The sequence below is a fragment of the Podarcis vaucheri genome (genome assembly GCF_965113315.1).
Source record: "Podarcis vaucheri genome assembly, chromosome: 6".
NCBI classification, from domain to species: Eukaryota; Metazoa; Chordata; class Lepidosauria; order Squamata; family Lacertidae; genus Podarcis; species Podarcis vaucheri.
In genome coordinates this window covers 73,552,444-73,569,968 of record NC_138764.1, presented here as the reverse complement: position 1 = coordinate 73,569,968, position 17,525 = coordinate 73,552,444, and the positions used below count along the sequence as shown (strand labels likewise).

Genomic DNA, 17,525 nt, shown 5'->3' with positions numbered 1-17,525 from the left:
AATCAATTATGGCCTCTTGATTGTTGATCAAAACCTTGTTCCCCTCTGCACCTGGAACATTCACCTTGCTGGCTTGGGAGGCAGTGCACACAGGACATTAGCTGTATAATCCATATTTATCCTCATGAAATGCTGTGTTTTGATGTGTCCACTCCCTCCCCCCCCCCCCATTTTTTCTTAGCTTTGGTTCAAATTGAGAAAAAGAACAACCTAGAAGTTGGGGGATTAATCCAATACTGAGTAATCCATTCTCCTCATTTTCTACTCACTGACTGTTCTTATCAACCGTGTCTTGCAGTTTCCTGTTCTCAGTGTGTCCAGAGTTTTTAGTATGTGAGTAGAAGTTATGTGTGCCTTGTATACTAGTCAGAGTACACAGGGGATGCAATGTAAAGGTATAACATGGTGTGTGTGTGTGTGTGATGAACCTCAACACTGGGGGCCAAAAGCCCTCCAGTCTCTCTGGCTTCCTGAAGTCTCCTGCACATCTTTCCAGGCCATAACCTTTCATGGACTTTCAGTGCCTTGAGCAGCAATCATGCTTCCTGCTTGTCTGGTTGGAAGAAAGAAGGATGGCATTTAGAAACCTCTGACTTTTGTGTAGCTAGAATGCAACCTACTGTATGGAGGCAAGAGTCATATCCCTGACCCATCCACTGCTGGCATGTGGCCCCTGCAACGTTGCTCATGAGAGAATGAGGCCCTCAGGCTGGAAAAGCCTCCCCACTCTCATTATAACATGTACGCAGCGCAGAGTGTGTGCACGTAATGTATACACAATGTGTGGGTGTGTGGTCTGCTGCATCTCTAGACATCGCCTCTTGCTCTGTGAATGCAGGCGTCCCAGAAGGGTATCTGTATCTGTTCTATTTTTACTGACCAGTTGCGGTCTGGCTGCAGCTTAATACCCCCATCCTTTCCTCATCTCCTCACAGTCTGAAATCTTCCATCCTTCAGCCAGCACCTCCCTCCCGCCTGGACTGCGCTAGGTAAGGTGTTTTCATCAAAGGGTTAGCCTTGGGGCGGGAGGTAGTCATGTGTTGATTTATAGGTTGGAGCACAGAGAAAGAAATCACCACCTTATTTTGCTCAAGGCAATGAGAACACCAGCTGGTTGAGCATGAGCTTTGTAGGGGATGCACCCAGGCAACTGCCATTAAAACCAATTACACTTGCAGTGCCAATGGCATGTAGGCACTAATGCAGACACAGGCTGGTGGAGATGGGTTTTTTTCCTCCCCTTTTCAATCTCGGAGCACTTTGCAAATACTAGGCAGATAGATTAGCCAGAAGCTTAAGGGCAGGTTTCGGTTGGTGAAGCGTTAGATCTGAAGAGAAATGCTTATGAAAATTCCCCAGAGCAGATGGCAGTGATCAGATTCCCTGATGGAAAAGGCATTGCACGAGGGGACTGGGTGTCTAAAAGGATCCAATAGGCTCTTGGGGAAATGGGAACTCTGAAAAAACAAATTGACTTTCTCCCACACCAAATTCCAGCTCTCTTGTAGATGACAGGTGCAGAAATGATGCTAATTATTTTTATGTCTCCGTTTGTGGTGAGTGCATCTATAAAAGTCTTTGCTCAAGTTGCCTTCTCTGTCTATTTCATTGCGGATACTTAACATTTTGTTAACACCATGGTGGTGTCAAAGAAATCTGCTGACTCCCAACAGAACTTCGAGAGAACTTTGCTTATGCCAGGGTAATTTGCCTACCAGAAACTAAACTGGAAGAACTGTTTCTGAATGCCATCCATAGTGATACGGAGAGCACTGGGATAATTCATTTGAAAGAGCAAAATGATCCAGTCACAGATGTGTGTTCCACAAGTTCCATACCTTTTCCCAAGTGACATTTATGGAGCATGAGGCTATCAATAGCTACGAATCACAAGTGGGAAGAATGCTGCCGTGCTCAACTCCTGCCAGTGGGTTTCTCACAGACATCTGGTTGGCCACTGTAAGAATAGGATGCTAGACTAGATGGGCACTGGGTCTGAGACGGGAGTACCTTTCATATGTTCTTATGAATAGATATCCTATTTGTGGAAGACATGGGCTGCACGGATGCGCTGAATGACTTAAAGGTAGAAGCTGCCAAGCAAAAAGCAGGCATATATATGAGCTATCAAAGCGGTGTCAAGCCATTTAGAGGGTAGGAATGAAAATGAGGCTTTTGCAGCTGAACAAAAGAAATTCTATGGTCAAATTATGGATGCAAAATTATGATATCACCAAGTATGCAGCAGTATTAGAAATACTACAATATTCAAAGCCACCTTCAAAGGAATCCTGTGAACCATGGGTTTCACTACAATCAAATTCTCCTTTTTACATTTACTTTACATTTATTTAGAATGGTTTCGGAGCTAGTACGCTGCAGGGAATTTTGGAGCTCTAAAATCTATTATGCTACCTATAAAGTTGCTCAGATGCAGGAAAGCTTCGAATAATCTGAGTGTAAACCAGCTTCTTAAGGGAATGCAAAAGTGAAATAAAAAAAAAAGCATTGTGAATTTGAATTGAATTTTTATTTTTTTAAAAAAGACATTTGAAATTTGAATGTGGGCATTTATCTAAGGCTCATGTATTTTAAGACTTGGATTTTCACATACTTGATCCCTCTGGGGAACTTCCTTATCTTACCCTCCAAAGTATTAGTCAACAGAAATAATTTTGTAAAAATTGAGGAACTGAGACGGGTTGTGGGTAATTAGCATTCGAGAAGTAGCTAAACCCTTGAAGCCAAGTTGCTGAATTGTAGATACGCTTGACATGGCACACCCTCCTGTCTATGGAATTTCTTGCTCCCTTAATTTGAGGCTGACCTCCTGTACATCACAGCTTTGCTAGTATCTCTCTCCATGGCAGCAGAAGGTCCAAAAAAGTAAACAATAGAGGTGTGCTGGCTATCAGACACGTTCTGGGAGAGTAATGCTCCATCTTGAGCAGAAGTCTCTAATTTGATCAGATGCTAGGCTGTCTTGTGTCTACTGCTTCTCCCTGCCTCTTACACATTTAGATGATTCAGCTTGGAATAGCATGGGAAATGCCTAAGCAGAGGTAGAAAAAGGTCACCTGGGTTGCCTAGGCCAGTGTTTCCCAACCGGTGTTCCGCGGCACACGAGTGTGCCGTGAGACATCGGCTGGTGTGCCGCGAGATACCTGGAGGGAGGCGGGCGAGTCGGGCGGCGAGAGGCGGGGCGGCGGCGGCGAGGAGAGGCCGCGCCTCCTGCTGCTGCCTGGCGCTCCTTCTCGCAGCCGGCAGCGCTGCCTGGGCGCCTCCGCGCGACTCTGCCTCGCTGGGTTTGGTCTCCCAGCAGAGACGGGTCACACGCGCCCTTCCCTCCCTCCCTCAGCCTGCGCGGAGGGAGAGCCAGAGAGAGGCATCGCTCCTGCGCTCCGAGGCGGATTGAGCGCAGCTGAGAGGAGCTGCCGAGGGAAAAAACTTTCACTTTTGTGCGTCCCTCCCGGCGTGACGCTGCGCGCTGACGTCACGGGGCGGGGCTTTAATGGTGGTGTGCTGCGAGATTTTTTTTCAGTAAACAGGTGTGCCGTTGCCCAAAAACGTTTGGGAAACACTGGCCTAGGCCCTCATTTTTCTTAGCACCTTGTGTGGGACAATTGTATTTATTATTATTTTTTGCATCTTCAGTTTGTTGTTGTTGTTGTTTAGTCGTTTAGTCGTGTCCGACTCTTCGTGACCCCATGGACCAGAGCACACCAGGCACTCCTGTCTTCTACTGCCTTCCGCAGTTTGGTCAGACTCATGTTTGTAGCTTCGAGAACACTGTCCAGGCATCTTGTCCTCTGTCGTCCCCTTCTTCTTGTGCCCTCCATCTTTCCCAACATCAGGGTCTTTTCCAGGGAGTCTTCTCTTCTCATGAGGTGGCCAAAGTATTGGAGCTTCAGCTTCACGATCTGTCCTTCCAGTGAGCACTCAGAGCTGATTTCCTTAAGAATGGATACGTTAGATCTTCTTGCAGTCCATGAGACTCTCAAGAGTCTCCTCCAGCACCATAATTCAAAAGCATCAATTCTTCGGCGATCAGCCTTCTTTATGGTCCAACTCTCACTTCCATACATCACTACTGGGAAAACCATAGCTTTAACTATATGGACCTTTTTTTGGCAAGGTGATGTCTCTGCTTTTTAAGACGCTGTCTAGGTTTGCCATCGCTTTTCTCCCAAGGAGCAGGCGTCTTTTAATTTTGTGACTGCTGTCACCATCTGCACTGATCATGGAGCCCAAGAAAGTAAAATCTCTCACTGCATCTTCAGTTAGCGGGCCTCTAATAACTGGTGGAATGATTTTACCAGGAGTTAATTGGAACAAGCCATCCATATAGTCTAAATGCTGTTCCATGGATACACAATATACAGAGTGTGCACGACCTGATATTTAAAAGGTAGGACCAAATAGGTACAATTAGGTTATGTGAGTCTGTGACTACTCTTTGGATTTGGGGTAGCAGCACCAGGCAGCACCTGTAGGGGGAAAGTATCCTCATCATCTCTAGCCATCTAGAACAGGCATCCCCAACCTTTGGCCCTCCAGATGTTTTGGACTACAATTCCCATCATCCCTGCCCACTGGTCCTGTTAGCTAGGGATCATGGGAGTTGTAGGCCAAAACATCAGGAGGGCCACAGGTTGGGGATGCCTGATCTCTAGACAGAATAATGAGGTCTGGACTCACTGGCACTCTGCAGTTTTATCATTGGCTTAGCGCCATAAAGTTTTGCAGAAACACTACAAACAAAGATTCCTGTATATCAGGGGGTTGGACTGGGGGGTTAGACCCTTGGGGTCTCTGATTCTCTGATTCTAGTGTTATTGATTACCAAGAGATTAAACATTATATAAACACATTGGAAGCTTAATTGCTGCTTCAACAGATTGTTGTTATTCAAAACCTGCCTTTTCGAAATGCCTGAGGCCGTTTTGCAAGATGGTGTGCGTACACACACACACACACACACACACACACACACACTTCCACATACAGAAGCTGACTGGACTGACAGATAAATCTTACTTCTACACAGACGATGCAGGTCTACCACCTCATCTGAAGGTGGAAGGGTTAGCTTTGGGGAGGCTGTGTGGCACTCACACCTCTGGTCCACCCCACAGCTAGATGCATCCTACCAGCATCCACCACTTGAGCTGTCCATCTCACTCTGTCTTATGGGTAGGCCCTGGGCCGGTGGTGCCCTGACGTACTCCAGCTACAAAAGCTGAGGCTGCTGAAGAGGGCAGAGGCCACCTTGGTTGTGAGTCCTGGAGAAACTGCTCCCTGCCTTGTAGGCCTTTTTGCACCTGGAGGGTGGGGCCCGGACTGACTCCAGCTACAAAAGCTGAGGCTACCAAATAGGCTCTTGGGCTGGGGTATTGTTTAGGGGTTTTTGTTAAGGGGTTGTTGCTGTTATTGGCATTAATTTTCTGTATCTTTATTGTAGATCTTATTATAATATATGCGCAAATTGTTCAACTTGCTTTTGGTATTTTGATGTTTTATTTATTGTTTATGACTACTTTTGTTATGTAGGCACTACGTATTTTTTCATGTTATAAGCCACCTTGAACATGGTTTGAACTATGGAATGGCAACATGCAAATAAAATGATGTTTGTATGTATGTAGGGTTGACCCTGAACTTGTGCTGGTGTTCAAAGCTTAGGTTTCAGTTTCATTCTTTATTGCTGATTTTTTTTCTTTCAAATTGTAGGCACACAATTCAATTGCACGATGCCTGAACAGTAAGTAAGATAAACAACAACCACGTCTGCCTGCTGCCACTTGAGGTGCCCTCTATTTACATTTAGTTTGGATCTTGTTTCCTGGATTCCTCTTCTGACTTTGGCCTAAATTAACTCATGCATGACATCTGGTACTTAGAGCGGAACTAGATTTGGGAGACTTGTCCTGAGGAATGCTGCTGAAAAAGATGTCAGTAGGCTTGAAAGAAGCCTTCTATTTTAGCCAAACAGAAGGCTTTTTTCAAGCCTAATTGCCACAAGGGAAGGGCAGTTTTGGGCAACCAAACTGGTGAAGCAATGGTTAATACTTCCCACCCCAACAGCAGCCTCCAATTGCTCCTTCCCTGCTGCAATGAGAGTGAACGAAATCTTCCATTGGCTTCCATAGGAGGCATTTTTCAAGCCTAATAGTTGTGGGCATAGGAGCCAACTCCTAGGAGCCGTGCGGGCTTCGGCCCCCACAATAAAAAGTTGATGGGCATTCCCATTCAAATGGTGTGTCTGCATTGTGTCGTGTGATCGATTATGCAGGGCGGGGTTTACCTGGGCGCCCCACAATATTTTATTCAGTTTGGCACCCCTGGTTGTGGGGTTGGGGAGTGATCTTCTTGGAGAGCTAAGGAGGGAAGATTTGCTGTTGGCTACCCAGCTGTGCCCAAGGGACGCGGGTGGCGCTGTGGGTAAAAGCCTCAGCGCCTAGGGCTTGCCGATCGCATGGTCGGTGGTTTGAATCCCCGCGGCGGGGTGCACTCCCGCTGCTCGGTCCCAGCGCCTGCCAACCTAGCAGTTCGAAAGCACCCCCGGGTGCAAGTAGATAAATAGGTACCGCTTACCAGCGGGAAGGTAAACGGCGTTCCGTGTGCTGCGCTGGCTCGCCAGATGCAGCTTTGTCACGCTGGCCACGTGACCCGGAAGTGTCTCCGGACAGCGCTGGCCCCCGGCCTATAGATGTGAGATGGGCGCACAAACCCTAGAGTCTGTCAAGACTGGCCCGTTCGGGCAGGGGTACCTTTACCTTTACCTTTACCCAGCTGTGCACTCCAAGAAGATGCCCACTGCCCCAAATTTGAGTTGAAAAATGCAGAAATTATTTTCCCAAGCCGAATTGCTAGCAGGGTGTGGGTGTGTATGCGTGCATGCATATGTGTGTGTGGGGGGGTTGCATCTGTGTGCAGTTGTGGTATATGGTTGCATACATGTCTGAGGGATGTGCATCAGTGTGGTGTGTGTACATCACAGTTTCTACAGTTTGCACATGTGACCAAGGATCTGCAAAGTTGATAACCCAAGAGAAACATGAACCTGTATCATAGGTTCACCTGTATCATAGTGAGGAAACAAGGAGAGTTGACCAATGGGAGGAAAACAGAACGCGATACAGGGCTACTGCTTTCAGTAGCAATCCTATGACCAGTGCCATATCAAGATTTGCTCTAGTGCAATCCTATGCATGTCAGCTCAGACATAAGCCAGGGCGCACTATCATGTTGCAGTGGGCAATAGTGTCCTCAAACACTGTCTAGTGTGAACTGAGCATGCCTCTTAATTTCTCCGCGAAGTTCAAAGGTTCTCTTGTAGGTCACATCCTACATTTAAAGCTCACATATACCGCTTCAACAGCCATATATTCGCCACAAAGGATCATGGGAAATAGAGTTAGTTAAGGATGCTGGGGATTCGTCAGGACCCTTGACGAATTACAGTTCCCAGGATTCTTTGGGGGCAGCCATCATTGTTGAAGTGGTATAAGAGTGCTTTAAAGGTTTGATATCAGTCTAACCACAGAGAATATAAAGAGGAAAGTATTCCCCAAAGGTAGAAAGTCTGAAATAATAGCTATCAGGCATTAGTTTCCAATACTGCCAAATTCAAAACGCCATTGCATGTCAAATACAGTCAGATATCAAGGGTAAGATATGAAATTTTGAACTCAGTGATCATTGGTTGAATAGCAAATATTCAGAGGCTGCCTAGCGAGTTTACTTATAAAAGAGAATTTTGAGTTTTGAGAGCATTAGTTAGAATCACAAACCACTTCTACAAATCAGCCACTAGATGGCAGAGAAGAACCTACACTTCCCAGGCTTAGAGGCACGGTTCTAAAATGGGATTTGCCAAAGGAATTGTGCCTTTTCTCCTCCCCTTAGGCTGGAGCTAGCCAGTCCATTCAGCCCTTTTGTTTCAGGGATGTCACTACTGGAAGAGTAGCACAGCTCGCCCACTGACAACTAATCCATGATCCCACTAGTAGATGTGACCATAAAGTGGGGGTCTCTAGGTTTGAGAACAGCTGTGGACATCTATGTCAACGTATAAAATAGGATGCGTCTCTTTTATGGAAAACCCTGTGAGAATGTGCCGTGTTTAATTTGGGTCCAAGAACAGCTGAACTGTAGAGAAATACTGTATATCATCTAAATCACTTGTCTAAATGAAAGCAAAACAGCCATATTCCCAGATAAGGTCTTCTCACTAGGGATGAGGGTGGGAATTCAGTTTGATTCACATTTTGAGGTGAACATTCCAAATCTACACTTTCCAAAACAATTTGTGACCCAAAATACAGCATAGGGAGGGTAGGAAAATTCCAACTTCTTCTGGAAATCTCTGGATTAGTGGGGAGTAGAGGTGTGATGGGTTTACTTTTCCATACAGTAGCAATTCTATTCTTCTCTTGAGCAGAAGTTTATATTCGTCATATTCATTCTGCTTTCTCCTGTCTTTATTCCTCCATCCAAATGAACTTCTGCAGGGAGGTAAGTGTTGCTCCTGGATTCTTTTTTATTTTTCTGTGCAACTCTGCAACTGATTGCATAATGTATTTGCTTTAAAGTGGTTTCCCTTTATTTACATATTCGTCTTTCTCCCTCAGAGGAAATCCAAAATCACAGCCTCACGCAAACTCCTTTTGAAGGTGAGTCGGGATGCGATCCTAGATCCTCACAGAGGTCGCAAACCAGCTACAGTGCTTTTGTTAAAGTGAGCTGCACACAAGAGAAGCTATCCTAAGCAAATGTTGGGGATTGTGTAGGAATTCCACCTTGTGCATTGTAGGGGAAGCCTATGAGATGTTTGCATTGACCTATGATAGAACTCACATCTCAGAAAATATGGTAGCACTGATTTAAAAAAATATATGATGTTTTGAAGGATCCCTCTTCTTGTCCTTTTCTTTTATTTAGAACTTGTCTTAATTTTAAAAAATCTCAAAGTGATGTAAAAGCTGGAAATTAAATACAAGACAAAAGAATATCAAAGCAATGTACAAAACAGAAAACAAATACAGTGGTACCTCGGGTTACATACACTTCAGGTTACAGACTCTGCTAATCCAGAAATAGTACCTTGGGTTAAGAACTTTGCTTCAGGATGAGAACAGAAATCGTGCTCCGGTGGCTCGGCGGCAGCAGGAGGCCCCATTAGCTAAAGTGGTGCTTCAGGTTAAGAACAGTTTCAGGTTAAGAACGGACCTCCGGAACGAGTTCTTAACCCGAGGTACCACTGTACAATACAATAATAATCAAGTAACAACCTATTGAAATAAACATTATACTATCAATTAGTAACACCCACAAATACTACTACTACTACTAATAATAATAATTTATTTATACCCCGCCCATCTGGCTGGGTTTCCCCAGTCACACTGGGCGGCTCCCAACAGAATATTAATAATAATAAAAATAAAGGGATAAAACATCAAACATTAAAAACTTCCCTAAACAGGGCTGCCTTCAGATGTCTTCTAAAAGTCTGTTGCTTATTTTCTTGACATCTGATGGGAGGGCATTCCACAGGGCGGGCGCCACTACTGGGAAAGCCCTCTGCCTGGTTCCCTGTAAACAAACACACAGTCATCCTTATCCCTTAGTACAAAATCCCGGCCAGTCACTTTGTATGACAAAGGCAGCTGGGCAGACCTCCTGGAATCATAATAAGATGAATCTCCTACTCCACTTCCCAAATGGGGTGGGGGAGCTGTGTGCCAATAAGACTCTCCCTCTGAACCGCAGTGAAGAACTTTATCTCATCAGTATTCTGACTGCACAGGCTCTCATCCTGAGCTATAAACATTCAATGCCTTACCGACCATCACACCAACTACTGCAGCCTCCATGCCTTCAAAAATAAACAGGCAGCCAATAGAGCAGGGGAGGGGGGGCGTTGGTGGGGGAAAGAGAAACAAAACCTCAAAGCCTGCAAATTTCAAATGCTTTGACTTCTTTGTCTCAGAGTTTGATGCTGGCTAAAGCTAAAGAACAGTGGGAACAAGAGCAAGTGGACAAACAAGGAGAAAAGGAAAGGTATTTGGCAGAGAGGGTCACACCTCTGCGGACCAGCGGACTTTCGTTTGCCCAACTCCAGGTACTCTCTTGGTTGAGGGAGCTGTGTGGAAGTAAAGGTGGCTTCTGAAGACTTCCTGATGTTGTTGAGCATTATGGAGCTCTGATGAGCCATACTAGGAGTTAGGTCTCCAGCTTGTGCTGTATTTTTTTGCCTTTGGACTCAGCTACATTAGTAAAAATAAAACGTTAAAAATGCATTATAACACTGTGACACCAGATGGTGTTGCAGAGCTGAAATTGGAACTATATGAAATTTTCCACCCCAGCATTTATAGAGCATTTTAAAAATAACTGTATAGATGCAGCCAGAGGTCGATAAGAAGTCTCTTCCTTCACACTGGAGATGTTCTTATTTAGACTTGAGGTTTGAAGTGCTTAAAGGAACTGTCTCAAGTGGAATATATCAATTTATATGTTTAAACTGAGATGGTTTGTATTGACGGTTGTTGTACTATTAATGTCAGCTGATGTTTTATTTTTATTTTCGTCTGGTTTCTTTTTCTTTCTTTGTCAAATTTGCTGTTGAGAGTCTTCCCCCCCCTTGACAAAAATACACCATATCTTCCAGATAAGAAGGAAAAAGAAATGCCTTCTTGGGTACTAGATCTATCAAAACTAGTCCTGGAGAAAAATGCCGGCTCACCACTTTTCCTTTTAACCTCTCTCTCTAGGATCTGTGCAGAGAGCTACATGAGAAAGTGGATGTTGTGGATGAGGAGCGATATGACATTGAAGCAAAATGTAACCACAACATGCGGGAGGTAAGAAAACAAAATGACATCTGCTGCAATCTTCACAATATAACAGTCAATGTGCATTGTTGTACTCTTGGGCTCAGGACCTGGTTCTTAGGGCAGTTAGGCCTGAGAGAATGGAGGTGGAAATCTCTGGTTTGAACTGAAAATAGGAAAATTCACAACCTCCTGGAACATCTATAATCATTCTGGAATATATATATATATATTAATGAAGGCCTTAGGCTGATCATGTGTTCTAGTTTTTCACCACGCAGAAGCTCTCCTGACATTCTCAGGTTTGATGTTCCTGGTGCAGGAGCTGCTTAATAAAGCGCACAAAGATAGTGGGAAAAGGAGACCCAGTGTGCTTTTTCTATTTTTTTTATCATGGCAAAAGATTCAGGTGTGAAACTGCCGCCAGGAATGCCTCTCTGGAGCCGACTGCATGTTTGCTGCCGGCTCCACCTCCTATTTATGCAACTGGCCCTGCCTCCCAGCAGAGCTGATTGGTTAACTGAGGTTTGGCGGGAGGCGGGCCAGCCCAACCAGCTGGTGCGTCCCATGTGACCCAGGGTGCTGCGCGCAGTCCCGCAAAGGACACCCACAAAGGAAGGTGTGAGCGCTCACTGTTAGCACTAGGGGATTCCCAGAGCATCCATACCTGCAGCAGAGAAAGATAGTCAGATTACACGAACTCCTTCCTGTTTAGAAAAAAAGGCTTGACCAACTTAACCTTAGGTCTTGCATGCCCATTGATGACTTTATGAGGCTTCTTTTCTGATCTCCTGTTCTGCAGATTAAAGACCTGAAACTGAAGGTGCTTGACCTTCGGGGGAAATTCAAACGCCCTCCCTTGCGGAGAGTCCGTGTCTCTGCTGACGCTATGCTTAGGGCTCTGCTTGGCTCTAAGCACAAAGTATCCATGGACTTGAGAGCCAACCTCAAGTCTGTCAAAAAGGAGGACACTGAGAAGGTCAGTGGTTGCTTCTTAAAGTGATTGTGGAGGAAAGGTTTACCTGTGTGCTGACCTTCTTTCAACTGGCTGCATGATAGCATGATAATGCTATCCTTTGGATATTCCCAACCATTCAAATTGAAGGGAGCAGTTGCTAAAGAAGTCCCACATGGAGCACATTCAAATAGTCCAAATTGGAGGACACCAGAGCATGGAAAACTGAGGCCAGGCTTTCTCAATCTTGACACATGGCCAGACACCTCTGTGGGAGATGGTTTATTTGAGCTGCTCATTATCTGTAGTCTGTACATCTACTCATGTTGACCTTTCTACTATGTCTTGTTTTGACTCGCGGTCAAGACAGTTCATGATTGATTTAGCTGTTTGAGTTGTGCTAAGCACTTTTGAAATAGTTCATTTGTGGCAGCTGCACACATATTGAATGGCTGAAATCATGGATGAAGGCTGCTGAACCCAGGTCTTCCCACACCAAGTGATCCCTATCACGATGGGAACATTTGTAAGTAGCCTTCATGTAAGCTGAAAGTCTTCACACTTTGCTTTTCTTAGGAGGAAAAATCACTGCTTGGGCCAGCATATGGGGATCTGTTTTGAATATTAGCTTTCCCAATATCAGTAGTTAACAGAAACTATTTCATAATAAGTAGAGGAGCTCACTACACATACAGTGTGTTTTGCAAGCTTGCATATGGAGGAAGAAAATTTTAATGTTCTGACTCTTTGTCTTTATTACTCATAAAGTCATTCAGATCTGAAAAAATGTCAGCATGGGGTAAATTCCTGATAAGGAGCTGGCCCAGACTCTGGTGTGCCTGCCAAACACTAGCCCAAACTCTGGCACAATGCCATTTAGGCTCAGAAGATGCCTTGAACCTGATACTCAAAGTATCCCATGGTTAACAGAGCATGCTAAGCTCCCTGAACACCAGTGTGGGTCTCTCTTTCCAAACATCTAAGGGTGTGGTAGCCATACAAGGAGCCTGTGTGTGTTGCTTCCCAGCCTGAAGGGAGCCTGATATCAGCTTCACCCAACTTGGTAGCCTTCAGATATTCTGGCCTATAGCTCCCATCTCTCCTGACCATTGGCCATGATGGCTGGGGCTGATGGGAGTTGTAGTCAAATACATCTGGAGGCTATCAGGCTTGGAAAAGCTGGTTTAGATAATGTTTTCTGCATGCAGTGGGGCATGCTGGAAAAATGTGGTGGTCAGTGCATGTTTGTGATGAGCCTGGCCTCTTTGTTTTATATTTAGGCTACCTCATCAGGTGTGGCCCTCATAAGGCAGATTACAGATAACCATAAAATATATAATGCACAATGAAACAACAACCAACTTAAAACAATGAAAACCTTAGCAAAACAATGATTAAAACATCAACTTAAAACTCCATGTTTGGCTGTGATTATATTTGGCCAGCTTGATATTATTGGCTTCCACCTTAAGAGGGCAAAACTCAGGATTAGACTTTCTGAACGTCTGTACAAACACATTTTATACAGCATGCAAACCTTTAATGGCAATGTCTGCTCATGATGGGTTGCCAGTGGGCAAGGAGGAGGCATAGTCCTCATAGAGTTGAGTATGTGTGAATTTCATTCATTCAAAAGTTCATTTGCACTGGATTCTGTGATATGTGTACACACACCCAAGCCAATTTGGACAACTTCCTCTTCCAGTTGTTGGAGAAAGGCAAGATGTTATAATGCAGAATGCAAAGTCCCAACTCACGGCCTTTAAAAATTCTGCCTAATCTTTTCCCTCTGAATTCTGAGATGCCATGGGCACTGCCCACCCACTTTCACCTTCACCTTCACCTTCACCTTCACAGCCATGAGGACTAGAAATGAGTTTGAAATGAGTTCTCAAGATGCCAAAGTCCGTGCACCATACTGCACTTAATTGGTGGTTAAGGTGGGATCACACAATACACATACAGCTCTGGTGCTCTGAATTCACCCTTACTATTCTGTTCTCATGGTACTAAGGTAAGCTTCCTGGTTTCTTTACAGGAGCGTCCTGTAGAAGTGGGTGACTGGCGTAAGAATGTGGAGGCCATGTCAGGAATGGAAGGCAGGAAGAAAATGTTCGATGCTGCCAAAGCTCCAACAGGACAGTGAGAAGTATGACAGTCTTAATTTACTCCTATATATTTAGTTTACTGTCCACAACAATTTTGCTATCATTTGTAAAGGGTTCCAGTCTCAGCATCATCACGAATCCTGACTGATACTTCCTTGAATGCAGAAGCCACTCAATGGGCAATGTTGGGCAACTGAACCATTGTATCATAGAGATACAAGCAGCACCATTTTCCTGGCTCCGCTGAGTTCAATTCAGTAGTGGAAGTTTAGGCCGTGCCTTCTTTCTTTCTTTCTTTCTTTCTTTCTTTCTTTCTTTCTTTCTTTCTTTCTTTCTTTCTTTCTTTCCTCTTTAATAACTACTGCCTGTTTATGTAAAACAGGTACAAACTTATTTGGGGGGCACACACTAGATAGTATATGTCAGGGATAGGGTACCTGTAGCCTGCCAGGTAGGGCTCGATTACAACTCCAATAATCCCTGAATAGGGTTGGAAGGATCTGTAAATTTTGTTTCTTTTGGGTTCTTCCACATTTATGCAGAAAATTGCATTAAAAAAAAAATCCCCCAGAAGCCGCTTCCGCATTTTAGTGAGAATTTCTATAAAATTCCAATAAAAACATTTTGCATGCAGTTTTGATTAATGTACATATTTTGCAGTTTTGATTAATGTACACATTTTGCAAGCAGTTTCTCCTAATATAGTGTCTTTTTGTATGTTATTTTCACTGTTCATTGTCATGCACATTTCCCCCTAACATATACATTTTTGTTTGGTCGGAGAACTGCACTGCAAAAGCCAAATAAGTGCGGATTTTGGAGGATGGCTGTGTTTCCGTTCTCAAAACTGTTTCAGAGAGTGTGAATTGATAAATTTGGCTTTCAATGTGAAGTGAATCAAATTTCCTCCCCATCCCTATCCCTGACCATTGGCCATGCTGACTACAGATTATGGGAGTTGGGAGTGCAACAACTTCTTGAGGGTGTTCATCACAGATTCCCCATTGCAGATCTACAAGCCGCTTTGCATCTCACAACAATAATAAAAAATATAGTGGAAGCTTCACAGCTTTGGAAACAGGAGGTATGATACCTGCCACAATGTTTACAAGCCTGAACATGAAAGTGCCCTATTAAGATGCCAACCGGGACTCAGAAAGTTGACTTGCTGATAGACTTATGGACATACCAATCAGGGCACTGAATCGTTGTCTCTGAGATAATGACGGGAAACAACTTTTGAATCTCTGAAATATCTGTCCAGACACAAAGCTTTTAATTATTTCATATTTTCTGCATGCCATTCAGTGTCAGAAACAGTGATCCAAACCTCACTGAGTTGCATTAGAACCAGTCAGTCAGCTGGCTTCCTAACCAGTTCCACAAAATAGGAATGGTGCTCACTGCTGCATCCTCTTTTCCTACATATGTTGTTGGGCTCCAACTTCCATCATCCCTGGCTAGTATGGCCAAAGGTCAGTGATGATGAGAGCTGGAGGGCACCACATTGGCTACCCCTGCCTTAGAGACTGTACTGGAGGTTGTTGTACGATTCAGGATCAAGTCCTGAAAATCATCTGTATCACCAGTCCAGCAGTCGCTTCTCTTTATACAATGTAGAGAGCTATCACTGCACCACATGCTCAGCTCTCGTTCCCATACTAAAGATGTGGAAGAGTAAACAGGACTAAGGCTGGCAAATGAAGAAAACCAGTGTGGACTGCAAAAAGAAGCCTGAATACTTAATCTGACCACATTCTCCTCATGTCCCACCATCTTCCAAAGCCTTTATGTTGAATTCTGATTTTTGTGAGAAGGGATACATAGCCGCCAGCTCATACTTAAGGCGGGGAAAATATTCCATTCTCATTCAGCTAAAACCTGGCTGGTGAGATGACTGTGTGTAACCCAACTATCATTCCTCCTATCCACTTCCTGCTGCTGCCCCTTCCAGTAGGCTCCTGTTGGTCCAGATTTGTCTTTCCTTTTATTTAAAGCATTTTACCCCACTCTTCATCCAAAAAGCATCCCAAAGGAGCTTACAAGATCAGTAGCAAGACAGTCCTTTCCTACAGGCTTACAAGCTAAAAGACATGGCACAAAAGGAAAAAAAGGATGTGCAGGAAGGGGCAACACTTAGGACCAGCTGGGATTGAAACAGTTAAGGTAGCCTGATGGAATGAGCACTAGTTAGCCTACTGTTGTTGTTATTGTTGTTTTAGTTCCTCACAGTTGGAGTCATCACATGATGCTCTTGGTGCAGACAGACATGTAATACAGTGCCAAGTGATGGGATCCAGTGACACATTGCCTGTATAAATGCGCTCAGTCATTAAAAATTTGGCACAAGAAGAGCAGAAATTCTGCTGTCAGAGTTGACAATAACACAGCATAGTTTGCACCTGGGTGGTACAGCAGTGCAGAAAGCAGTGGCCATAGAAAGCGTGGGTGTAATGATCGTTATTCCTTAGTCTTTGGTCCTCGCTCAGCAGTCACCTAGTGTTGGCTACTTAGTCCAACCATGATGGGCATTTTATTTTATTTTATTGTTACTGAAGTTATTTTATTTTGCTTGGAATGTTTGTTATTAAACACTGCTGTTTGTGCAAAGGAAAGGCTTCAAGGATCGCGACAGTGCCTGTGTGATCACTGTAAGTGAGGCCAACTCCAGTTTAATTGAACAATTGCTTTCCATTCTTTTCCAGGGCCTGCATGGAAAGATGAAGATCCTGTCCCACAGTGCCTGCACCTCTTTCTTTCCTCCCCCCTGCCCCGTGCTCCCTCGTCTTGCCTCATCTTCCTGCATTAGCTGTAGAGTCGCTGCATGTACAGACATTATTAAAAGATCACTATGACTTTGCACTTCATGCCCTCTCAGCCCTTCATGAGCCCATCGGGCTTCCTGTGGAAGCACCCAGCATCTTGCTAGCAGGAGTCCTGATGATGACTATTGCAATGATCTTGCACTGCAGTCTTCCCTCCAAGGCCATATCCTTGGCATTTTGCATTCTCTTAGGGGCAGAGGGAGAGGCATGCCAGGTCTAAGATTATGACTCTGTAAAGTGCAAAAGGAAAGAGGATCTTGTATCATAGATGATCATCCTGCACAAATCTTTTGACCATACAGAGGGCTCTACTGAGGCTATAACTTACTGACTGAATGCTGTTAATGTCATTGCTTGGGAAGCTTTGGTGCTCTGTCTTTCTCAATCAAAAAGTCCCCCTGTCCTCTCCATGCTGACTCTTCTGATACATGCAGTTTGGGGGGATGCAAACATTGTTTCTCTCTGTACATTAAAAACAACAACACAGCAGCACTGAGAACGAATACACAGAATGTGTTTCTTTCTAGTTTCCTTGAATGCCATACATAATGGTGGGTGGATTGAGTTGTTGCTTGCGAGATCATGAGGTTTATGATCGCCCTTGAGCCAGTGCCACCAACTGGACTCATCCACTTCAGCCCCGACTGGGCTAGGCAAGCTGGGTAGCAGACCACCTTCTGCACAGGAACAGGTCAAAGTGCTGTGGACTCACAGCTTAGAGTTGTGAGCACCGGATTCACTCCAACAAGAAGACAGTCATCACACAGCAGAGTATAGCAGAGCATAAACGACTCGGAGA

The 17,525-nt window shown here is 44.5% G+C and overlaps 1 protein-coding gene across 1 annotated transcript; it reads left to right on the top strand.

Annotated features, from left to right (window-relative positions):
* Window positions 1-847: 847 nt before the first annotated feature.
* TNNI1 (troponin I1, slow skeletal type) lies at window positions 848-17,229 on the top strand. The gene is made up of 8 exons (XM_082227462.1): window positions 848-989; window positions 5,731-5,765; window positions 8,634-8,675; window positions 9,995-10,126; window positions 10,779-10,868; window positions 11,641-11,817; window positions 13,832-13,942; window positions 16,607-17,229. The coding sequence occupies exons 4-7, from the start codon at window positions 10,001-10,003 to the stop codon at window positions 13,937-13,939; spliced, it is 501 nt and encodes a 166-aa protein (XP_082083588.1). The 5' UTR covers window positions 848-989; window positions 5,731-5,765; window positions 8,634-8,675; window positions 9,995-10,000; the 3' UTR covers window positions 13,940-13,942; window positions 16,607-17,229.
* Window positions 17,230-17,525: the final 296 nt, after the last annotated feature.

Bases quoted from the DNA above. Each gene is read 5' to 3' on its own strand.
- TNNI1 (XM_082227462.1), top strand. From the start codon at position 10,001: ATGCTGGCTAAAGCTAAAGAACAGTGGGAACAAGAGCAAGTGGACAAA. The intron at 10,127-10,778 runs GTACTCTCTTGG...CTCTCTCTCTAG, and splicing joins TTTCGTTTGCCCAACTCCAG to GATCTGTGCAGAGAGCTACA. The intron at 10,869-11,640 runs GTAAGAAAACAA...CCTGTTCTGCAG, and splicing joins GTAACCACAACATGCGGGAG to ATTAAAGACCTGAAACTGAA.